Source organism: Mastigoproctus giganteus, chromosome 14, assembly GCF_048544385.1.
Source record: "Mastigoproctus giganteus isolate SK-2022 chromosome 14, ASM4854438v1, whole genome shotgun sequence".
Taxonomy (NCBI): domain Eukaryota; kingdom Metazoa; phylum Arthropoda; class Arachnida; order Uropygi; family Thelyphonidae; genus Mastigoproctus; species Mastigoproctus giganteus.
Window position 1 is genome coordinate 82834702 of NC_143588.1, and position 25776 is coordinate 82860477.

Genomic DNA, 25776 nt, shown 5'->3' on the forward strand with positions numbered 1-25776 from the left:
CAATGTGATCAATGCTATGTACAGACAGATTATGCCCTACTTGTACAATTATATATATATTTTTAAATATACTTTTCAAAAAGTATCAAATATTTGAGAATTCTGGCTGGAATTGTGAGGTTTTACTGCTCTGAGAAGAAAGATAACTTAAACAATACAATGGTCCATTTTTCCATCCTGTAAATCATTTAAAGTTAAAAATTGTTTAACTTCTAAATGATCAAAATATCATCAAATTTGATCATTTGGGCAACAAAGATCATTTGTTGCCCAAATGATCTTTGACAGGTGGTGAGTTAGCAGTTTATGCATTCTCTAATATCTTGCTAATATTCCTAGCTTTTCTTATTTCAGATTAATAGTTGTAAATTTAATGTAACTTCAGTATTTATCTTGGTTATTCATAATTGTTAACAAATAGAGGTTGTAAAATTAATTTATAATTGAAATGGTTTGTAAATCCAAGAAATGTTTTTGAGTTAACTTTTTTATTTTTTTTTTTAAGAAACAAGTGGCTTTTTCCCTTTTAAGCTCTGGGAATTACATTTACTATTATTGGAATTTATGGCAGCAGCTAACAAACCATATCCAGCACAATCTACTGCACGTGATGTTTTATCAAAAACTATTTTTGATTATGTTACAAATATAAGGTAAGTTAATATTTTTCTTATTTCAAATAGAAGTTGCAATATGACAATAGCAGACCTTGCCAACTCTTTTTATATAGCGAGAACAAGCCAGAAGGTCGTTTCGCTTCCCTCTGGCTTGTGTCATGAATCTGAATTATAGCTGACCGGGCTAGCCGGGTGGGTAAAGTGCTTACTTGGCAACCCACAGGTCGCGGGTTCGATTCCCGCCTCGGGCTTGGATCAAAGTACTGCAAAAACCTTGGGAGGTGCATTATGGCCACAGAAGCCTATGCGCCAACAACTACCAAAAAAAAAAAAAAAAAAAATCTGAATTATACATTTTTATATTTTAATTTTTTTTAATGGGGTGTGTTTTCTCCACACCAGATTCTAATAATCAAAAGATGTACAAAAATTATATTATATTATTTTATCTAAAAATGAATTAATAACAACACCATCATTTATATATTTGATTATAAACATTTCTTGTCCACGATTTTTTTGTTTTTTGATTCATTTTCCATTAATACAAAGGTTTTTAGCTGCCTTCACTCTACTTAATGCAGTGTACAATTGTCCATGTGAAAAACATGGTAATGTTAAGTCAACACCAACCTTAGATAATGTTTGACCTTGACTTTTGTTTATTGTTTATTAAATGCCAATTTCACAGAAAACTGTGTTTGTTGAAAAATGAAGTTATGAACTTCATTTTTCGTTTGAATACATATGAATCCGTGGTATATATATGCTTTTGATCCAGCTATGTCACCTGTGACGTGTTCGCAAACCAAACTTTTCTTCCTTATTTCCACTACACATAGTCGTTTTTTTATATCTTAAGTTTCTTAAGACCGTAACAATTACATTAATCTTTAATAGTAATTTATGCGGAGGTAAGCCTGAAGGCTCCAGAGAATAAAGTGTTTTGGGTGTTGCAGAGTTGTATTCGTCAGCATTACAACTATCTGGCATAATTTGGTCTGATGAATAAACTATTTTCAGTTCTCCTGGAATCTTAATTTCGGATAATTTTTTCATTCAGTAAACAGTATTATTTATTGCGGCTAAAATTGCACTTTGAAACTTTTCTTCCAAAGGAGTTTCGATACTTCCAAAAACGTATTAAATTTCCTGAAATGCAAATATTTTCAGGAATCTCTATTTTATCATTTTCATTTTTTACCACTTTACCATTTTTTATGATTCTCCCCCCCCCCCCCACTTTTTTTTATCAACGATTGGAGTTTCAGTAAAGCTATCAACGATTTTTGGTTCGTGTTTTTTTTTTTTTTTTTTTTTTTTCTCTTTTCGTATCTTTCCTTTTTTAATTGTGAAATCTTTAACTTATTATAATCACTTTGTTTTCTTCAATATTGGGATTTTTAAGTGCCACTTCATACTCTTCAAGATCTTTTCTTCTCAGCCTTTCTGATATGATCTTTCTCTTTTCTATTACTGCCATTATTAACAACATTGCTAATGGCTGAAGAAACTTTTGAAAAAATTGAATTGTTGCCTTGAGACATGTAGAATTCTAAAATTAAAAACACTAAAAAATTAAACCTTATAATTAACAAAGGCCAAACTGTCAACATTTTGTGATATCATAACGCTACTAAATGCTATCAGGTGATGAGTCATCGCTGTGGTATATGCAGCTTAATTTAAGAGTGACTTGCCTAGGCATGGTCGTTGAGACAGACCTGTCAATTACTTTGTATTATGACACAATAGCAGTTAGCCCTGCCTTGCAGAAAGCAAAGTGTGCACGTGAAAACGTGTGTTTTCTGAAATATTCTTTTATATATAGATCCTGGATTTTTTTTGTTCTTTCTCATGCATTCTTGAATTTTCTTGACAAACTTTGAAATTGCATATAATCACATGTTTTTAAAGAAACAAGAGCACAAGCATGTGTAGAGTATTTGCATACATGCACGTTTTTTTCAAGATTGTTTCAAAACAAAGGTGCTTTCTAAGAAAAAAGAAAATGCTAAACTATAGTAAATAAAGTTCAGTGTTAACTGCAGCAACTTCCTGCTGCTGTTAATATTGAACTTGGTAATTTACAATTCTTATGTACAAGCATATAATAATTCAAATTATAAAAGCACAAAGCAACAGTCACCTTCAACAGTGTGAACACCAAACCACTGCCCAAGGAGATGTATATCCACACCCACCAAAGAATGAGCACCACTCTTATAATACTTATTATAATGTAATCTGTGTTATAATAAGTTAAATGGATAAAAAAATATATACCAATTATAATTTACATAAAATTTTTACACTGTAATAAAAGACTGTAAATCTAGTTATCTAGCTTAGTAGAGAGATAATAAGTTATCTCTTTACTGAGAGATAATAAGTGCCCTTTCAAAAGATTCAACACATTGTTGGCTTTAGAGAAACCAGAATTGAAGAAATCATTTGGAATTCAGATCCATAAAGTTGATGAAACTGAATCAAATAATACATACATAAATGTAGATTATGTTACTGCAATGAGAAAAAAAATGGATTTCTATTTTTTTACAATTGTTATATATTTGTATTAATTAAAAAGTTAAAATTTGGATTTTGATCTTACTTTTGACAGTAACCTGGGGAGATGGAATGTCAGCATAATGGCTGACTATTGTGGGATGCTGAAAAGGGACTGTAAAGTCGAAGGAATTGCAAGAAAATTAGAGAAACTAAAATTTCACCCATCATAGATCAGTTTTTAAGATTAGGGGCTTAGTGAACTTTTAACCACACTGCCCTTTTTTAATAGTGTTTTCAACGTGTTTTAAATATAAGTCTGGCAAAAATAGTATTTTGTTATAATTTTAGTGCACAGATTTTTCCAAAATTAATAAAAATTTGTGAAAAATCAAATTTTCTCTTGTGATTTTTGAAGAAACATGACATGTTGGAAACCAGTGGAAGTCATTTTTGAAATCGGCAGTAGAAAATGATTCAGACACTCCTTTTCTGAGGAAACATGAATGAATTTTTTAAAAAATGTAGAGTAGTCAGTCTGGGAAGTAGTATATGTGGAAATTTGTTTATATGCTAATTGAAGGTATCATATTAGAAATACAGTAAAAACTTGCATTTACACATAAATGGAGTTAAGGTTCCATATAGTCCAGCTTTACTTTAGGTGTTGGGCTAGAAGCATTTTGGAGCTTTATCCTGTAATAGTCATTATTTACCCCTCGAGTGGGCACGTTAGTTGATGTTTACATAATATTAAAAAAAAATCTAAATAATGTTAATATAATGAAGAACAAACAATTCCTTTATTTCAAATTACTGTTTTCTTCCTTTTTTCAAAAAAAAAAAAAAAAAAAAAAAGGTATAGAAGATGAAAGCTACTTGATTGGCAAAAAATTAATGTTCAATAATAACAGCGAAATTATAGTAACCTTATAATACCGTGATAAATCTGACTAAAAAATGAATAGCAAATGCTTAGAAAACAGTACTCACCTTGTATAAATCTGCAATAAATTTTTTTTTGATAGATGGTGGTTAAATTTAGGTTGGAAGAAGCATTAAAAAGAACTAAGGCGGGGAATGGGGTGAAAATATTTTAAACAGGTTTTAAAATTAGTGCAAGGAAGTAGAAATGCAGATCTCCAATCCTTGGTTGTCATAAAGAGGTTGAAAGACGTAAATGAAAAAAGAAAGAAGACCAGTGGTGCCAGTTGTCATTACGAAGGACTTTCGTGAGTAAACCGTTGGTAAATGAGTTGGTAAATGGAAGAGAAGTGAGTGCGTGTTGTATTTAAAGTTTATCTAAACTCCCATGATGCTCTTTTTGACACGTGGGAACTTTAGCCGCGAGAGGTTCCAAGCCGGTAAGCCAGTGAAAGGCTGAAGGGAAGTTTAGCGTTAATAATGTTGAGATCAGAATGGTGACGGTACCATTCAATGGTGAGGGCTTCATACTGAAGAATTCTGTAGCTCGATCTAAGTTTAATAATAGTGATGGCAGAGTCAACAGGGGGGGGGTTGTGGGTTTGGGCATGGGTTGTTAACTCGGGGCAGGATTGACTTGTCTTGAAACTGTTGAAGTGGCAGTATGTGCGGGTATTGGAAGTTTGTGGAGGAACTGAATTTGGTGGTAGTGCTGCCGATGTAACAGGTGTCGCAGTTTGGTTGGCATTTTATGAGATATATTAAGTTATTGAGATCATTGATGGGATATTTGTGTGTATCTTTATAAGAATTAAATAGGGAACCTAGTTTATTGTAAGTGGAGAAGGTGAGGGAGATGTCGGTATCTTTGAATGTACGTCGGAATTGTGCTGCGAGTTCACTATGGGAGTATTTGTCTTGTGACTGTGTCTGGTGGGGTTATTAATACTGTTTTTAAAGGTGGATATTGTGTGTTGAATGAGTTGAGGGGGTAGCTCCTGGCTATGAATTTATCAGTAAGGTATTGAAGTTCATTGTGTAGATCGTTTTTTGAAGAGGTGAATTTGATAGCGTTGTAGATTTGGTTGTGTAGGATGGCTTTTTTGGTACTAAGGGGATGACGTGAAGTGAAATGTAGATATTTACCGGTGTGCGTATTTTTTCTGAAAATCTTGGTATTTAAATTTGTGTCTGTTGTACAAATAGTGAGATTAAGAAAATTAATCTGGTTGTCCGTTGCGATTTCGAAGGTAAGGTTTAGCCTGTCATGTATTGTATTGAATTTTAAGAAAAGATTGTCTATGGTTGTTCTGTTGCCTATTATTAGGATATCATCGGCATAGCGGATGTATAATTTAATTTCAGAGGGGAAAGGTTGTAAAATTTGGTTTTCAGTAGTGGCAAGATAAATTTCAGAAAGGGGGGCAGAAATGCCTAAACCATTGGTAAACCAAATGTTTGTCAATAAATTTTATTGTTGAATCTAAAATATCTAGCATCTAGTAAAAGAGTGGTAAGTTCAAGGAAGTGGTCAACTGAAAGAGAGTACTTTCGTTAAAGTGTCATCAGCCGTTAGAAGTATGCGTAATGCTTGTAGGGTGAAAGGGATATGCACATCAGTGTATAGGGATATGACGTCAAAAGAAGCTAATACGTCTTCGTCGGATATGGTGGTGTTGCTGATTTTTTGGAATGCTTGGTTGGTATTATTAATTTTGAATGTAGAGAATCTAGTGAGTGGGGATATAATTTTGACAAGGAAGGTGGATAAATTAGCAAAAGCTGGTTTACTAAAAGAAAATATGGGTCTTAGTGGGTGGCCAGGTTTGTGTAACTTGGTTATTCCGAACATGGAGGGCAGAATGTTGTTGCGAATACCTATCTGTTGTAATGTAAAGAGGTTGAATTCTTTGTTCTGTCTGAGTTTTCTGAGAATTGTGTCAAATTTATTTTTAAGTTTTGTAATGTTGTGGTTGCTGTCATTTGTATATGTATCTTGGTCAGCTAAAATTAACTCCATTTTTTTCTGTGTAGGTGTTCTTGTCCAGGATAACGATTGTCTCCTTTGTCAGCTTTTGACATCATATCCCTATACACTAATGTGCATATCCCTTTCACCCTACAAGCATATACCTGCGCATACTACCACTTCAACAGTTTCAAGACAAGTCAATCCCGCACTGAGTTAACAACCCATTCTCAAACCCACAACAACACCCCCCCTTGTTGACTCTGCCATCACTATTATTAAACTTAGATCGAGCTACAGAATTCTTCAATATGAAGCCCTCACCATCGAATGGTACCGTCACCATTCTGATCTCAACATTATTAACGCTAAACTTCCCTTCAACCTTTCACCGGCTTGGAACCTCTTGCGGCTAAAGTTCCCACGTGTCAAAAAGAGCATCATGGGAGTTTAGGTAAACTTTAAATACAAAACGCGCTCACTTCTCTTCCATTTGCCAACTGATGACGGTTTACTCACAAAAGTCCTTCGTAATGACTATTGGCACCACTGGTCTTCTCTCTTTTTTTCATTTACGTCTTTCAACCTCTTTATGACAACCAAGGATTGGAGATCTGCATTTCTACTTCCTTGTGCTCATTTTAAAATCTTTAAAATATTTTCACCCCCATTCCTCGCCTTAGTTCTTTTTAATGCTTCTTCCAACCTAAATTTAACCACCATCTATCAAAAAAAATGTATTGCAGATTTATACAAGTGAGTACCGTTTTCTAAGCATTTGCTATTCATTTTTTTGTTCAATAATATTATAGCATATAGTACTATAGCAGTGGAAGCAAATGGCTGAAATAAACTGCCATTCCTTCCCCTCTTACTAACTAGAGGCTCATTTTACAATCTTAATTCTTAATTGTTTGGAAATCATAATTTTCATCAGTTGTAATGGCTCATCATATGATAATTACAGAAATTTTTGGGATTCAGCCTTGAAGGAAGTGGAGACACTTAACATGTTCCATCATTATAGAAGGCTGGACTGCATCAAAGCCTTGTACGTAAAGAAGGATTGAATCAGTACCATCAGTTGAAACTATGGAAGAAGGTTATAGTCCCCTCCCATCCCACTCGACTCATATTATTCTGTGGCTTGCCATATATCCATTTACAAAACAGAAACCCCATAGTCAGGAAAAAATCACCAGGTGAGATTACCTTCTCTGCATTGCACGCACACTGCAGTGCCACCCCTTGTCATTAACAAACTGCTGCCCTAAGAACAACAGTGCTTGCTTTCAGCAGTCAGTACCACAAATTATGTAGTTGAAAGGTATACACAGCAAGAATGAAAGGGGGTGGCTAGGGAATAAACTTTTAGCTACCTGTTGATTTTCTTCTGACTATATAAATCATCACTATACCTCTAGGAAAGCTGATTGGGAGGTGCTCTTCAGCTTCTTATAGTTCATCTTTCACAGTGTTTCATTCCTCTACAACAGTGTCAGCAATTTCTGTAGCTGCTCTAGTTACTTGCAGATCTCAAAAGATAGCCATTAACAGCAGGTTGGCTTAACAAGTTTCCAACTGCTCGGTAACTAGTGTTTTTCTATGGTTCATTTTTTTTTTTTTCCCTCAACCAAAGCATTTGGCTAGGCTACTATCCAAGACAGTAAGAATGTCTTCCTGAGAGTAGCCAATCATTGTAAAGTTGTCCCGTGACATCTTTCACCCTGTTCAACCAAGTATGATCTCTGTCTAGAGTCAGTAGTCTTTGTCTCTAGTAAAAATACAACTTTACAGCATTCTAAAATTTTCATTTGCCGAAGGACTCTTGGTAAGAGAACAAATAATGATCTGAAATTTGTGACCATATAATTTATTACATTATACATACTACAGAAATATTTTTAGAGCTGCAAATTGGTGGGGGGGGGAAGCTTGTACCACTTTACTGTCATTAAAAAACAGGCCTTGTGCGTCGGATTGCATTATATCATCAAAGTTTCTTGCAATGACTGACTAACTGGTTAAAATAAATTTATTAAAATAAAAATATAATATATATACATAAGATAAAACAGAAATAAAATAAAAGTATTAAAATACAATAAGACAAGAGGTGGCTCTGCGAATGGCTAATTTTGAATGCTTCGCAGTCGCCGAACATTATTGGGTTGAGCAGCACAATCTTGATCCCCAATGGGATATTGAAATCGACTATTCACATGATTACTGCCAGCGCTCATGGCTTGAAGCACTACACATAGCCACCAATAATAGTACTATGAATCGGACAAGAGGAGTACATTTACACCCTATTATAGAATGTACTGTACTGTATTGCAGTGCAATGAGTGCTGGCAGTCATCACATGTACGTAATTCTGCTTTACCGACACCTGACTCGTGACATGATCATGCCCAGCTGACTTGTGCTATTGTAACCCTTAATATATACTGAAGTACACCAGTCACAGACTAGCTGATGACGAGGCACTTCGCTTTGAAAGCTACTATATATTTTAACGCTTTTATTTTATTGTATTTTAATGCTTTTATTTTATTTCTGTTTTATCTTATGTATATATTATTTTAATTTATTTTAACCAGTTAGTTGGTCATCACAAGAAACTTTGATGATATAACTTTACTGTCCTTTCCTTTGCAGCTGTTTTCCATTTGGTTTTATTTTCTCTGTGGGTTGTTTCATGTTTTACCTGTATTTCTTATCTTGCTCCTTGAAACGATGATTGACATTTGTTTTTAGATATGCGCATGTCTAGAATATCTGCCTTTTCTGACTGTAATTGCATCACCTTGTGCAAGTATCTACACAGTAGAGCTTCCTTTAGTCAGTCAGTTTTGGCTTTGTTTCATCTGATTTCATTTATTTCACAATTTTCATTTTACAAGGTGTCATCCCTATATAAAAAACATGGTTTCTTCTATGGCCATTTGGGATAGGTGCAATATGGTCATAGCAACCCTTGCACCAATAAATCTCACTCCAACAACATTCGGGATATATAATGGCTGGTGAAGAGGTTACTGCATCCCCCCCCCTTTTTTTTTTTTTTTTTTTTTTTTTTAACTTTTCTCTACTTGAAGTCATGAGGGCAGCAGTTTGCTTTTAGGTTTGTATGCATTGGAGTCTTTTCCTTCTTGTGAGAGACTCTTTGCAGTTGTGCTTCTTATTATAATCATTTGCTTTTGGTTTCATTCTGTTTTAATTTTTATTTTCCATATTTTAAATCTTTTAATCCTCTCTCTCACTTTTTCTTTATTCAGGCTGTTCAATTACAGCATGTTAGCAGATAGCTGTACCATCTCATAAGCATTGTCCTGCTGCAGCAAAATTTCCCATGTATAAAAGTGTTAGAATAAATTATTAATATTTGATTGACATTCCTCATAAGAAATATCAATTTCACTAGCAACTTGCAAATATATAAATGTCAAACATAAGTGATTGAATCATTGGCTCAACCATTGAATCAACCAAGAGTGAGCATCGTCTTCCGTGGACAAGTGCCTCTCTTTAAACTTTTTGACCTACTGAAAAATGACACACAGCATCTTCTCCATAAGCATTTTTAACGTTTTATGGGTTTCCGTTGCACTTTCCCTAATTTTATGCAAATATGCTGCTCGGTAAAATCACTCCTTTTAAAATGTAATAAAACACCTTCTATTCAACATGTTCTGATTCAAACTGACTTCAGAAAAATGGGCATTCATTCATTACTATTTCTAAACGTGATGCAACAGGTTGCTGCAACACCACAATTTCAAAATGCCAAGTCAGTTCCAAAACATTTTGGATGCACTTAATATGTCCTTATTAAAGTCTGATAGCCTGATAGAGATATAACTTGGCTTTGTTCTGTATTTTCTATTGCTTCAGTTATTTCCTAGATGTCCATTTTCATCATTTCACAATTATATATAGCAATATCCAAGATTGCCTTCCTCTTTAATAGGTTTTGGTTGTTAAGAATTCTGAGGTAATTGCAAAGGCGGAGAATGTCTTATAATAAGCTTGTTATTCCAGAACTTTGAAAATTGTAAAAATTTAATAATCTAATATGTGTGGAAAATTTCTATATATATATTTTTTTTTTTTCCCTTAGGAAAAGAAAAACATTGCAATAACTTTTTTTTTCTTTTTTTTTTTCCCATTCCCAGGTGTTCCTTTCATGAAGACATGGACTGTTCACATTGTGCTCTGGCCTCGGTGAAAAAGCTTAGGTATTATATATTTCTTATTTTATTTTATTAGCATTAGTATTAACATAATAAAAAGATGCTGGGAAGCAACATAATTATTTTGTTGCATGCATTAGCCAAAAAAAAAAAAATCACTTCCTTCTTAATTTCCTTGTATATCAAATATCAGGCGCCTCCGTAGCCAGGTGGGAAGGAGCAGCAGTGCGTAGCACATGCTTCTTGATTAGACCGGGGTTCGAGCCCGTCACCACCAAATACGGAGCATGCGGAAAGGTCAGGGAATGACCACCGCACCGGAGCAATATGGCCTTAGTTGCTAATGCTCCTAAAAAAAAAAAATATCAAATATCTCTCTAGTTTCACTGGCCAGTATCTCTCAAAACAAATTTCTTTAACTCCAGTCTGCAGTTATTCTAAGTTTAGACTAGGCAGCTGTTCCATAGAGAAAGAAAAAGTATGCCCCCCCCCAACATTTGTGACTGACACCTTGTAAACCTGGAGTCACATTTCAGATGGCTTTCTCCAGGCTCTGTGAACCATAAAAGCATAGGCTTCCTCTGTAGGAGCATACTCTTGCACTCTTAACAGGCCTTTTTTGTGCTCTTCTCTGCATCCTTTCATTGGTTAGGCCACTGCATTTGCTTCCTTCATATTTGCTCCTTCAATACCTTTTACAAAGGTACAAATCACTTCCCTGTCCTTAGTGGCAAAATATTTGTGTATCCTTGATAACACTTCATATGCTGTTTCATTAGATTGCATTGAAACATTGCTTCCAAGTCCTTTTCATCCTTTACTACTGCCTAGATGAGTTAACCTTGAATAGGAGATGAAGGCAACTTTCCACAGTTAACATAATGTAGGAAGTACAAAAAGTTTTACTTCAAATTTATGTAGTGAATTTGAAGTAAAATTTCAAATTCATGTAAAAAAAAATTTGAAGTACAGCAGACTCAGTTTACTGGGATCAGATTAACTGGGAAGCAGATTAACCAGGCCAGTTTAAGACTCCAAATAAATAATTAAAAAAAAAAAAAAAAAAAAAAACCCTAAAAATCATAAAATTCAAGTAATAACAAAATATGTAAGTTGTTTTGCAAGTCGTAAATAAGTGACAAGAAGCCGGCATTATAAGTCATTATTGAGAGATTAGTGTGCCTATTATCTTGCAACCCCTGCTGCTGTCTTCACACTCACCGCTCAAAAAAATAAAGAGAGAAGAAATGTTTAGTGCATCGTGTCCATTGTTGTGTTCTGTTGCACTGCAAAAAGACAAGTTTCGTTGTTTAGGTCAGAGATGTCAATTTTTTTTTGTTTAGAAATCATGAAAATGATAGGTAAACGTAAAAGAGTTGCACTTTCAGTTAAACAAAAACTTGAAATTATTCAAAAGTTTGAAAACTGAAAACGGTGCACCTGTTAAATCTATAATGAACCATTATAACGTTGGTGACCAAAACATACGCACCATTTTAAAAAAGGGGGGGAAGCTGTTAGATTTAAAATGGACATAATAAAAAATGAAGGGTAGCATTGTTTATTGGTCACACAAGTAGTGGGTGGTAAGTTTTTTTCATTTATTATCTATCATCATATTTTTTATGTAGGTTGCTTAACATTTTTCAATACAGTAAGTCCCCAAACTTGCACAACTTTGGACGTAAATTTTTTTTTTTTTTTTTTTTTTAGGATTGTAAAATAAAAAATAAAAAAAATAATAATAATAATAAGCAATCAGTAACGACGATCATGGCACACAGAAATTGCACAAGTGAGATACAGGGTGACAGCAAAAAAAATAGGAAAGAGAAGATTCTTAAATTTTTTTTTTTTTTTTTATATCACTGAAGATGTCAGTGAAGGGGACACACATTTCACCATAATAACGTAAAAACCCACAGAATTCCAGCTATTGGTATTATCGCAAATACAATAAGACAGAGTTTACTACCCATTTATAATTAAATGCACTAACAGAAAAGCCCAATAAACTGAAAACTGCTAATTGTTTTTATCTGGTAGTGACCTCTAGAAATGTGCTTTAGTAAAATGTGAGCTCACGTGGGGTGATAATAGTGAGTTTTACCCTGTGAAGTTCTTTACAGAAAATTTTCATTTTGACCATTATGGTGCCGACTAAGAAAATAAGTGACAGCGGTACTAGTAAATCTACCAAGAAAAGGAAAGCGATCGATTTGGATCAGAAAATTAAAATAATGATCTATGAAAATGGTCAAACAATTAACAAGTATTGTACTGAATTCAGATTTGTCAATAATAATATAGTAGCAATATGTTATTAGTCATTCCCAAGTTACGTAAAACTCTACTTACGTAAGAATTCCTGGAATGTATCTCTTAAGTATGTTGGGGGCATCTATATTTTTGGATTAACTAGGAAATCGATTATCCGGGATTTTTTTTTTTTTTACCATCTATCCTGGAAAATCGAGAGTCTACTGTACTTTGTGAGAAGCTGTATATTCTCACAACATATCATATTTCCCCATGTATAAGACGCACCTTTTTTTTGAAAAATTTGGGGTCTAAAAACTGGGTGCGTCTTATACAGTGGTTGTAGATTTTTTTTTTACTTGCATTTCCCACTTTTTCGCGCTTGTTGTCTTTGTGCTCATTGTTTTGCACTTGTTACTGGTATATTAGGTTATGTTTTGCCACGTTCTGCCCAGAAATGGCTCAGAAAAGATTTTCGTACAGTGCTGAATTAAAGTTAAAAGTGATCCAGTTTGCAAAAGTAAATGGAAATCGTTCTGCTGCACGTAAGTTTGGTCCTCCTCCAACTGAGAAAACAATCGGAGACTGGCTACGGGAAGAAGAAACCCTACTGAAAATGTCACGGCAGAAGGCCATTAGAGGCAAGTCAGCAAAATGGCCTGATTTAGAGAGGGAATTGAAGATATGAATTGAGGAGCAAAGGGCAATTGGAATTCCTCTGTCCACAAAGATGGTTCAGCATGAGGCAAAAAGAATTGCTGATGAAAAAGAAGGTACTGATTTCAAAGGACACAATTGGTGCTTCAGGTTCACGAAACTGAATGGACTAAGCATGCGTACACGCACCCGACTTTCCCAAAAGATGCCTGAAAGCTATGAGCAGAAGGTCCTTGAATTTCATCGTTTTGTCATTCAATGTCGGAAGACACATCAGTTTGAGTTGGGACAGATTGCAAATATGGACAAAGTCCCCCTTCAATTTTATGTCCCAAGTAACAGAACTGTTGATAAGAAGGGGGTGAAGACAAGTGGACATGAAAAGAGCCATTATACAGTTGTTCTAGCTTGTTGTGCCGATGGAATCAAGCTGCCTCCTATACTGATTTTCAAACGCAAAACAGTGCCAAAAGAAGACATTCCTCAAGGAGTGATTGTCCACGTTCATGACAAGGGTTGGACGGATCAGGATGGGATGAAGATCTGGTTTGAGAAAGCTTGGAGCAGGAGACCAGGTGGGCTCTTACGCAAACCTGCCCTATTGGTGCTTGATCAGTTCAGGGCATACATAACAAAAAATACAAAGATTGCTGCAGAGCAAAAAACAAAACTTGCCGTCATACCTTGACATCCCAGCTCCAAGCACTTGATGTCAGCATTAACAAACCCTTCAAAGCTGTCGTGAGAGATGAATGGAACCAATGGATGAAGTCTTCTGGGGACAATTTGACACCAGCAGGAAGAGTGAAGAAACCAACTATAGGAGAAGTTTGTACCTGGGTGAAAAGATCCTGGGATAATATCAAGATTGAGATAGTTGTCAAGTCATTTAAGAAGTGTGGCATTTCAAATGCCATAGATGGAACTGGGGACGAGACAATATATGAAGACAGTGATGAGGAGTTGTATGAATTTTATGATGAATAAAACTTGAGTTCAGTAACTTTATGTAATACTTTTTTTTTTTTTTTTTCAAATTTCGGCCCCCAAAATTAAGGTGCGTCTTATACATGGGGAAATATGGTAGTTGGCAACCTCTGCATTGAAGACAGAGAATCTGTCTTTTTTATTTGATTTGACCTTTCTCCATCTCACCATTGTAATTATAGTTGGTGACAAGGAGTTTGTCATTTTTACAAAAGCTCTTTTTTTTTTTTCTTTTCTTTTTTTTTTTTTTTTTTCACAAAAAAAATAAAAACTATTAATTTTATTTTTTTTACTTTAGTGTATTTTTGCTTATTTTTGTTAAAATTGGATATCAGGTGTGCTGTTGTGGTCTCTGCTGGAAAATTGAAATGTGCAATAATAGTGTTCTCTGTTTATGTACCCATGTAGTGTGAAGCTAATTAACATTGTCTTTCAGTAAGATGCCAAAGAAATATGATGTAAATTTCAGAAGACATATACCTTAAGATTTTTTCCATGTATTGTAAAATCTTTAAAAGGTAACATGTTTGCATTATGTTCCATATGTAGATGTAATATTTCGATTTCAACCAGTGGGGAAACATGATATGATCAGGCATTTGCAAACAAATAAGCATAATGACAGTGTGCAGTGCATAGAAAGAAATGAAAAAATAAATATTGCTTTTCGTGGTGACAATGAAGTCATACATGCTGAATGTTTATTTGCATCTTTTGTCATGGAACACGATCCATCTGTGATTTGCTAATCATACGGTGATGGGTTTTCAGAAATGTTTCCCAACAGCAAATTAACAAAAAAAGTGGTTGTGGAAGAACAAACAAGCATTTTTCTGAAATGTGAACCATTTTCAATTTTTGTTACAAATGACAATAATCAAAAAGATTCTTCCATGCGTATCCCATTGGTTAAAAAAAGAAAAAAAAGCTGCTTGCTCTTAGTGCCAACGTTGAAAGAGATGACTCTACAGGGTACAACATTGGACATCTGAACAACTTGAAACATGTGGGATTCCTTCAAAAAAACTATCTGGCACTTAATATTGATAATGTGTCTATGGTTGACTTAAAAACTGGAGTAGCAAAGGTAACAAAAGAGGACACTGAGAACTTGGTGGTAATGTGCTGTCCTTGTCAGCTTATTAATTTGTGTGCTGAAAAGGGATCTGCATGCTTTCCTGTGAAAGTGGATGCATATTTCATGGAAATTTACTACACTATCTAGAAAGAAGTTATAAAAAAGTTTTTCAGCTGATTGCATATTACTAAAATAAATGAGATTTTGAAGCATATGTGTACACTTCTCTCACCACTTCTCCCTTCTTTAAACAAGTCTGTTTAAAGAAGGTAGAAGTGGTGAGAGAAGCAATATAAGCACTGTTCAGAGTTAGGAAATTGAGAAGTACATCAAGCAATTACTAGTGAGTGACACTGACTCATGTTTAAATCCAGTTCCAGATTCAGAAGTTTTAAAGAGAGGTGATTCTCTGTCAAGTGGCCTAATTTTGAATGTGGTTCCTGCTCGACCATCTTCAATTTTGTTGAAACTTGGTGTAGATGTTTAAACAGGTTTCCAAAGTAGCTGTGCAAAAATTCAGTTCAAAATATAGTATGCAAATCACTAAACATTTTTGAAGTTTTAAGTGTTACTGTTGCACAACATTGAGAGGTAGTGCTCTGAAACTTGGTATACCTAGTTAACTTCTGGCAGAGAATGCAAAACTTTTGGTGTCCAGGCTCGTAAACCTTAATTTTTTACAATGGGTCTAAAACTGGCACCAAAAATTTGTCGCAACAAATTTAAGCAAGACTTTTGAAATAAAAACCTTTGGTACCTCCTTCTTTGGGCATTCCATTTAACATTTGCATGAATTCAGCATAACTAAATATGAGCCCTTATACTTGTTTGCTGGCTGAGATTTTCCTTCAAAGGTAGACCCAATTTGAAAGTCAAAATTTGACCTATCTTTAGGGGCAAATATCTTAATGTGAGACACCTTCAATTCTCTCGTTTTTCTGCCATTAGAAGAGCAGGTTTTAAGCAACAAGAATTTTTTTTTTTTTTTTCAGTTTTGTCTTGCTACTTAAGGCCTAAAAAATGGCCTTAAACATTTTATATTTTCCACATAATATTTACATACTTATTTGATGGTGAAGTTTCACATCTCAATAAGGACAGAACTACTGCATTTACAAGTGTGAAGTTTTGTGCAATTACTTTGCCCTGTGGTTTAAGAAGAAAGGACATATTGCCAATGCACAAAAAGAACCTGTATTTTTTACAATGGGGGTGCAAATGGCAAGAAAAGAAATTGCATGGGTTTCTTTAGTGCAAGTTCCCAAGCCTGAAAAGTGGTCTTTATTCAGGATTCCAAGCATAAAGACTATGTTCTATTGGTTTCTTGAAAGAAGTTATAATGGCAACAAAATTTATTTAAAACACAATACAATTTGAAATAAGCAAGTGAGTGTGAAGATATTGAATCACTGTTTCGTAATGGACTGTAATGAACAATTTTTTATTGATGGTTGATATATATACAGCTAGGCCTCACATAACGCGAGTTCGATTAACACGATATTCAGTGAACGCTATTTGAAAAATGATACCACTTTACACGATGCAAATTTCCAGTTAACGCGATCTTTTTTTTTTTTTTTTTTTATGCGATAGTTGAAAAAGATTTGAATCGTGCGCTAAGCTTACCACGAGTCGTACGGTCAATAAACAAACGTTTGCCTTCTGCCCGCCTCGGTGTGTTCCATCAACCATCGGAAGAAGACGTGTTTGTCTCCTGCTAATAAAGTCAAGCAGACTTGCTGTTACAGGTTGTTATTTGGATTTTGGGAGCATTAGCAACTAAGGCCATATTGCTCTGGAGATATGCGGTGGTCATTCTCTGACCTTTCCACATCCTCCATATTTGGTGGTCACAGGCTAGAACCCACGTCTAATCAAGAAGCGTGTGCTACGCACTGCTGCTCCTGCCCTCCTGGCTACGGAGGCACCTGCAGACTTGCATTTAAAAATTCAAATTTTTAAATGAGCCAGATAAAAATGTTACCACGAAGGAGATAACGGTAAAAGAATTAGATGAAATCTTTCGTATCGCATAGAACCTCAAACAAAAGGTTTGATGTTCTCTGCGATATTTATTTCGCCAGGGCCCAGAGAAGATTGTTGTCGGCTATTGGAAATTGATTGATGAAAAGAGAAAGTCAACGCTGTTCAAAAATATTTCTGCAACAGTAATTTCTTCATTGTGTATTTTATGTCAGAGGTTCCCAAAGTTTCTCGGTTCATGGTGCCTTTAATGTCTCAGTACTTTTTTCAAGGCGCACCCAGACCAAAAGAAATACCTGACAGTTTTGTTTAGTAGCTAGGTCCAAACAACTTAATAAGCAATGCTGAAACTGTGAACTACCTCGAGCTAGTAGTTCGCGCGGTGTCCGACAGATGTAGAGTATCGCTGTGTTTCCCTTGAAAATTTAAAATATTCTGCGGCACACAATTTAAGAACCGCTGTTTTATGCAATAAACATTTAATTCCATAATTATTTTCATTATCTTTTACATTATATACAGTTAAAAAGTTATTTTAAAAGTATTTTTAAAATTCTTTATGGACATTCCAGAAGGTCAAGAACCAATTATAATTTTTCCCATTGGTTATTATATTTGATTAATGCGCTTGCGGGACGAATTAATCACATTAATCGAGGCCCCCCGCCTGTGTGTGTGTGTGTGTGTGTGTATATATATATATATAATTTTTTTTTTTTTTTTTTTTTTTATTACTTCAGGCAAGCTATGTTGTCATCCCATTGTTGTTGTTTTTGGAGCTGGAAGATTGACAATAATTTGTTGTTCAGGAATTGAGCAGACATTTTGGATAGCAGGCCAGTGAAATGAGTGAGCTGCTCCATGAGGATGCATGCAATTTACCAATACATGTTCTTCAAATGAAATTTCACAAATATTTCCAATCCACCAATTATTGTCATAAATACAGGCAATGTATTGGCCAGTTTGTAAATTAACAATCGGCACATATTGAATATTGGTTTCACTAGTCTGATCTACATGAGCTACAAGTGATGGTGTGTCATTTGATACTCTGCAAACATGAATCTGTCTTGCATCAATAGGAATGAAGTGATGATTTTCTCTTGAAATGGCCTTACTTGCTCAATTTCCTCTTTAGAAACAAAACAGAATTTTATTCCAGTCACATGCTTGTCACAAAATTCAAACATGTTTCTTGGTGTCAGGATTTGGTTTTCAGTTGGGCATTGGAGACTTGCATGTACTGCCAATCATTTTATTGTTCCACCAATTCCATCACATTTGGCACTAGAGATGACTTGCCATCTCTAGTGCCAAAGAAATTCCATTCAGCACTTATATCAAAATCCTTCTGATGATGATACAAGTTAATAAAATTCTTGTATTGATCTGCAGAACCATTACTGAAGTAGTAAATGTGCCTGATTTCTGTCATGAAACTCTTAAAATATTCAATTAAGTTGGTTAGAAAAACATGCACTGCAATTGTCATGTCGAAGGCAGTCACTGATTATGCAGAAACTTGTATTCTGAAGTTCAATATCCTTGTAATAAATGACAAATGGATGCAATGTAGCCTGGCTATTCTTCCAGTATGAACCTTGAACAGCATCTTGCACAACAAATGAATAATTTTCTGCAAAATCCATCATGTAATCTTTCTTTCCAGGGCATATCTGACTAAATTCATCATCTTCAAAATCAAGATGACCAATTCTCCTGTCATTAGGTTTTCCTTTGTTGACTTCGAATGTTAGCTTTGATGTTTAGCAATGTAATGATGACAGGAAAGGTTAAATATCTTCGTATTATACTCTTTAATAAAATCTGCTGTTGTTAATTGCTTTGTGTATCCAGTGTATCTCTGTCAGTGTGTATCCATTGCTTGAATTCAATAATATCTTCTGGTTCATTGTTTTCAAAAATATTCTCTAGAAACTTTTTTAATTCATCTATTCCTAGAAATTTTTCACACTGATGAAGCATATAATCTTTTGACTTCAAATCAGACTGTTTTACCAATGAGAACCTTGTAATTACATTCAACAGGACTTGCTGCTAGCATTAACTTGACATTTTGACGGATTGTGCATACACACATTCTGCATGTGTTCCTGATGCACCAACTGTGACACACCACTGGGGTCGAAGTTCACAAATTTAAAAAATCCAATGTCAGTTCTATCTCCATAAATTATAAACATTTCCTTCAACTTGCTGAGTAGTAGTTGCATTTGCATTTTTATTCCATCTGCATTTCTAATGGAAATGTAATCTTTCTTTCCAGGGCATATCCGACTAAATTCATCATCTTCAAAAAATTCCATCACCTTTTGCTTTAGCATTAGTAGAGGCATTTGATGCAAGAAAGCAAGCTTATGCAGCATCAGCCAAAAAAAAAAAAAAAAAAAACCCACTTCCACTCTCTGTTCGTTCAAAATACCTGTCCAGCTGAGCCTTAAACTTATTTAGGCTATCAACCTCCACCACAAGGGATGGAAGTCTGTTCCACCAACCAACCACCCGCTGGCTAAAGGCAAATTTCCGCACGTCTATCCTACATCTGTCTTTCCTCAATTTGAATTTATGCCCTCTCAGGTGATTTTTCTGAGCTAGAGGAAGAATCCCATCAGCATTGAGCATGCTCAAACCATTCAAGGCTTTATACACCTCTATCAGATCACCTCGCTGGTGCCTAGTCTCCAGACAATGTAATTTGCAAAACTTAAGCCTTTCTTCGTAAGAGCACCCCTTTGTTCCATTCACTAATCTTGTTGCCCTTCTCTGTACTCGTTCCAGCAGCTCTACATCCTTTTTGAAATGAGGCCTCCAGACCTGTATACAGTACTCTAGGTGTGGCCTGACCATTGCCTTATACAATGGAATAATCACCTCCTTATCCCTGCTGGAAAAATTCCTGTATATCATTGACAATACTCCATGAGCTACTCTTGCAGCCTGTCTGCACTGCTCAGAGAACTTCATATCTGCCTGCACAACCACCCCCAAGTCCCTTTCATTCTCTACCACTGTCAGTGTAGTACCACAGAGTTGATACATTGCTCTGTGGTTGCTGTTTCCCATGTGTAGTACTTTACATTTGTCAATGTTAAACTTCATTTGCCACCTCTCAGCCCATCTGCTCAACCTTTCCAGATCCTGTTGCAGCAGCATAGTGTCAGTAGTGTCCTTGACAACCCTGCCAACCTTTGTATCGTCTGCAAACTTGGACATTAAGCCCGATATACCATCATCAATATCATTTATAAATACAGAAAACAATAATGGACCCAACACTGAGCCCTGAGGGACTCCACTAATAACATCAGTCCACGATGAGCAGCGTCCATTGATTACCACTCTCTGTCTTCTCCCCCTCAACCACCCCTTTATCCATAGCAGCAATTTGCCTCCAATGTCACACTGCTCCAATTTGTGTAGCAGTCTTCCATGTGCAACAGTATCAAAAGCCTTTCTAAGATCCAAGTATATAATATCAAAGTTATTCCCTGCATCCAGTTCTTTTGTGACTGCATCATAGTATCCAATCAAGTTGGTCAGGCAAGACTTCCCCTTAACAAAACCATGCTGTGTCTGAGCTATAACTGAAGTCTTGTCTAAATGATCCTGCAGTGCTTCTTTAACCAGTGCCTCCATTAATTTTCCTGGAACAGAAGTTAAGCTCACAGGTCTATAATTACTTGTGCAGCCTTTGATCCTCCTTTGTGAATTGGGGTCACATTTGCACATTTCCAGTCTATGGGTACCTCCCCTGAGTACAAGGAAGCTCTCATAATTATGGCTAAGGGTTTGCTTACTTCCTTTGCTGCCTCCTTTAATATAACTGGATAGATCCCATCCACCCCGGGTGCCTTTCTTGTGTTTATCTTCAACAGTTTCTCCTCCACTTTACTCCCAGTTATTTCAAGATTCTGTAGCTTACTGCTAGAGTTGAATACACCTCTGGCATTCCCCTCGCTGAATAACTCCTCATGTGTGAATGTCGATGCAAAATATTCATTTAGTTTGTTAGCTACCTGAGCAGGATCATTAACACTTGACCCATCAATATCAAGTGGACCAATATGATTCATCCCCTTCCTTCTAGAGTTTACATAAGTAAAGAACTCTTTGCTGTTTTTCTTTGCATCCCTTGCCAAGGATTTCTCGTAATCTGCCTTCGCCTGCCTAACCTCCTTTGTAACTTGGTTGCATATCAACTTGTATCTATCATAGGCTTCTGTGTCATGTGTTAATTTGTATTATATAATATCGGTGTAAATACACCATAGTTAACCCATATATTTGAGCTACGGTTGTAGCGTAGAAGGCATCGTTTTAAATGTATCTCATAATGTGGTTGCCTTCACAACAAGATAGCTACTATTGAATTACTTCAAATAAATAACGCTTCTCTAGTAGAGAAGACTACTGTTATTTATTTTCAGCGTACCACCACCCAGACGATCGTTTCGAAGCTTTTTGGCTCCGTCATCAGTGGGCGGGTAGGTAATACAATATGCCATCTCAGTTGCGAAGTTATATCCACATTATGAGAGATGCCAGAAGGGTGTGGTGGTAATGTATTTGGAAAATTAAATGCACTAGGCATAATCCTTATGTGTTTTGATAATTAACTATATAATATCGGTGTAAATACACCATAGTTAACCCATATATTTGAGCTACGGTTGTAGCGTAGAAGGCATCGTTTTAAATGTATCTCATAATGTGGTTGCCTTTACAACAAGATAGCTACTATTGAATTACTTCAAATAAATAACGCTTCTCTAGTAGAGAAGACTACTGTTATTTATTTTCAGCGTACCACCACCCAGACGATCGTTTCGAAGCTTTTTGGCTCCGTCATCAGTGGGCGGGTAGGTAATACAATATGCCATCTCAGTTGCGAAGTTATATCCACATTATGAGAGATGCCAGAAGGGTGTGGTGGTAATGTATTTGGAAAATTAAATGCACTAGGCATAATCCTTATGGGTTTTGATAATTAACTATATAATATCGGTGTAAATACACCATAGTTAACCCATATATTTGAGCTACGGTTGTAGCGTAGAAGGCATCGTTTTAAATGTATCTCATAATGTGGTTGCCTTCACAACAAGATAGCTACTATTGAATTACTTCATCTGGGTGGTGGTACGCTGAAAATAAATAACAGTAGTCTTCTCTACTAGAGAAGCGTTATTTATTTGAAGTAATTCAATAGTAGCTATCTTGTTGTGAAGGCAACCACATTATGAGATACATTTAAAACGATGCCTTCTACGCTACAACCGTAGCTCAAATATATGGGTTAACTATGGTGTATTTACACCGATATTATATAGTTAATTATCAAAACCCATAAGGATTATGCCTAGTGCATTTAATTTTCCAAATACATTACCACCACACCCTTCTGGCATCTCTCATAATGTGGATATAACTTCGCAACTGAGATGGCATATTGTATTACCTACCCGCCCACTGATGACGGAGCCAAAAAGCTTCGAAACGATCGTCTGGGTGGTGGTACGCTGAAAATAAATAACAGTAGTCTTCTCTACTAGAGAAGCGTTATTTATTTGAAGTAATTCAATAGTAGCTATCTTGTTGTGAAGGCAACCACATTATGAGATACATTTAAAACGATGCCTTCTACGCTACAACCGTAGCTCAAATATATGGGTTAACTATGGTGTATTTACACCGATATTATATAGTTAATTATCAAAACCCATAAGGATTATGCCTAGTGCAGTTAATTTGTATGTATCCCATGCATTTTTCTTCTCTGCCATATGCCTCATTAGTTCATCTGACAACCATTTTGGCCTAAACCTTGAACAATATTTCTTAGTTGGTATGTAAAGCCTAGTAGCTTCCAAGATAAGTTCTTTGAATTCTTCCCATTTTGAATTTGCTGTTGGTAACATCATCAGTTGGTCCCACTGTATAGAATTTAAATACTGTCTCAGTCCATCGTAGTCGCCTTTACGGAAGCAATAACCCTTCCCTTTACCCCTAATGGTAGTTACCTCTTTGAGTAAATCCCACTTCAGCACACTGTGATCACTGCCACCTAGTGGTTCATTTATCTGCAGATTCTTAATGCATGAAGAATCACTGCTGATAATCAAATCAAGAGTATTACTCCCTCTAGTTGCCTCCCGAACATGCTGATGTAGAAAACAATCATCCAATAAATCCACAAAAGCCCTGCTAGTGTGTGAGTAACCAGCCCCCAAATTCCAGTCAATATCTGGGAAATTAAAATCTCCCATTATAAGACACTCTTATTTACTGGCCCACTCTATTTCCCTGTACAGTTCCTTATTATACTCATCAGAGTCATTAGGCCTATAGCACACTCCTACTCTCAATTTTGATCTCCCAATGTTTATGTCACACCAAACTGACTCCACACTGCACTGTCCAGCGATGTCGACTGGCTTCACTTCCTTGGTTTTTATGTGTTTCTTAACTAATAGCATAACCCCTCCCCCTTCCTATCCTGTCTATCCTTTCTGTAGACATTGTACTCTCCAAATTGCAGTTCTGCATCCCTTATATCTGTGTGACACCACGTCTCTGATATCCCAACAATATCTGCCTTCGATGTTTTGAGCAATACCTCAAATTCATCAAATTTATTTACCAAACTTCTAGCATTGGTGTACACGCAAGTATACCTGCACCTGTTTCTGTTCTTAGCTACCCTAACACAACCCATGTGTTTACTTGTACCGCAATGGCTCCCAGCAGTCTCTGAAATACCATGCATCTTGTTTTTCAGGCTTCTGCTCATTCCAATAGAAGCAGTGCAAGTTTACTTTCTCAGAAAGCTTTTTTCCAGCTATGGCCATGATTCCTTCTTCTGCTTTAAGTTTTCTAGCTTTCTTGACCATTCTTTCTGAGACACTAAACTCTTCCATTGTTTTCTTTATTTCTAACACCAAAAGGACTTACTCATAAACTAGTTAAAACCAGGAGCGTTATCCTGACTTTTAACTCTCCTAAACCTCCTGATGAGATTAAAGCTGGATACATTAATTGTTCAGTGCATCCATATGTTCCGAACCCTTTACGGTGTTTTAAATGCCAGAAGTATGGACATTCTCAAATGGCCTGCCGTGGAGTCTTTGCCAGCGCCCTATGCGGTGCAAAGGACCACGAAACAACAGCATGTTCAGCCGCAAAACCCACCTGTATTAACTGTGAGGGAGAACACCTGGCCTACTCACGAGCATGCCAGAGGTGGAAAGAAGAAAAAGAAATTCAACGGCTGAAGGCAGAGCTAAATATATCATACCAGGAGGCAAGGAAATCGGTCAAACCCCTGAATATCAACAAACCTACCTACGCCCAGAAGGCAGCAGGGAGATGTTCCGTCGGAACTCAGACGGACATGACCATTCCTCCAAAGGAGTCTTTCACTCCCATCGCGCGTTATCTCTTAAGTTCTCAAAAACCTGCACAGAAAAACCAATCAGCTGCCACTCCTATATCAGTACCTCCTAATGCTCCACAAATAACAAAGGTAATCATGAAAGAAAAGAATAAGAAAGGGGAAGTCCCCCCCTAGAACCCAAGAAAACATGGATGTCGAGCAGAAGGAGGTACCCGAAGATTCAGTCTTGGAACTCTTTGCGGAGGAAGAAATGGACACAGGACAGCGTCCATTCTTCCCCAAAAAAGATAAACCCAAGACTGATAAAAGTAAGCCCTCAGCACCTTGGAAGCCGCCTGATGGACCCACCAAGCCAAAATAATGGCTAAATTCCTACAATGGAATTGTCGTGGATTCCGGCAAAATGCAGAAGACATCAAGGCACTCCTGCAAAGGACAAACCATCTTGCTTTTGCATACAGGAGACTTACCTAAGGGCAAATGATGACCCCAGGATGCACAATGTTACTATCATTCGCAAGGATAGAACTGGGGATGGCCCCGCTCATGGAGGAGTCTCAATCCTTGTGGGCAACCATACCCCTTTTCAGCATCTGCAACTTACTACCAGCATAGAGGCAGTAGCAATTCGAATAACAGTGGGGTTTTTACTAACCGTTTGCTCCATATATTTGCCACCTGGTACTGACATCTGCCAGAAAGACCTTGATGATCTCGTAATGCAGTTGCCCCCCCCCCCTTTCTTACTTCTTGGGGACTTTAATGGACATACTACCCTATGGGGTAGTGCTAGCATTAATAGAAGGGGACGAGTCATAGAGAGTATGCTCACTGACAATGACCTCTGCCTTCTTAATGTGAGAACAAACACCTTTTTCCACATTCCTACCCGTACGTTTTCTGCTATTGATCTTTCTATCAGCTCGCCTTCTCTTCTCTCGTCACTTACCTGGGAGGTAGAAGGGAACCTGTATGGAAGTGATCACTTCCCCGTGATAACCACCTTAATTACTGGGAGACCTTGTCTTCCTGTCAGGTTACCGTGGTGGAAGTTTGATCAAGCTGACTGGAGTGCCTTTCAACACCTGGCAAAATTTGACAGCTCTGCAGTCAGTCAGGAGCCTATCAATGATGCAGTTGCGTACATAACAGAAAATATTGTCCATGCAGCTGCA

At 36.4% G+C, this 25776-nt stretch overlaps 1 protein-coding gene across 3 annotated transcripts in view; it reads left to right on the forward strand.

The window, feature by feature from the left end:
• mael (germ-plasm component protein maelstrom) overlaps positions 1 to 25776 on the forward strand; it is a 176075-nt gene that overhangs the window by 105851 nt on the left and 44448 nt on the right. For all 3 annotated transcript variants that reach the window (XM_090388299.1, XM_090388301.1, XM_090388300.1), the window contains 2 exons: positions 506 to 653; positions 10200 to 10262. In XM_090388299.1, the coding sequence (XP_090244425.1) occupies positions 506 to 653; positions 10200 to 10262 (211 nt within the window). The remainder of the gene's footprint in view (positions 1 to 505; positions 654 to 10199; positions 10263 to 25776) is intronic.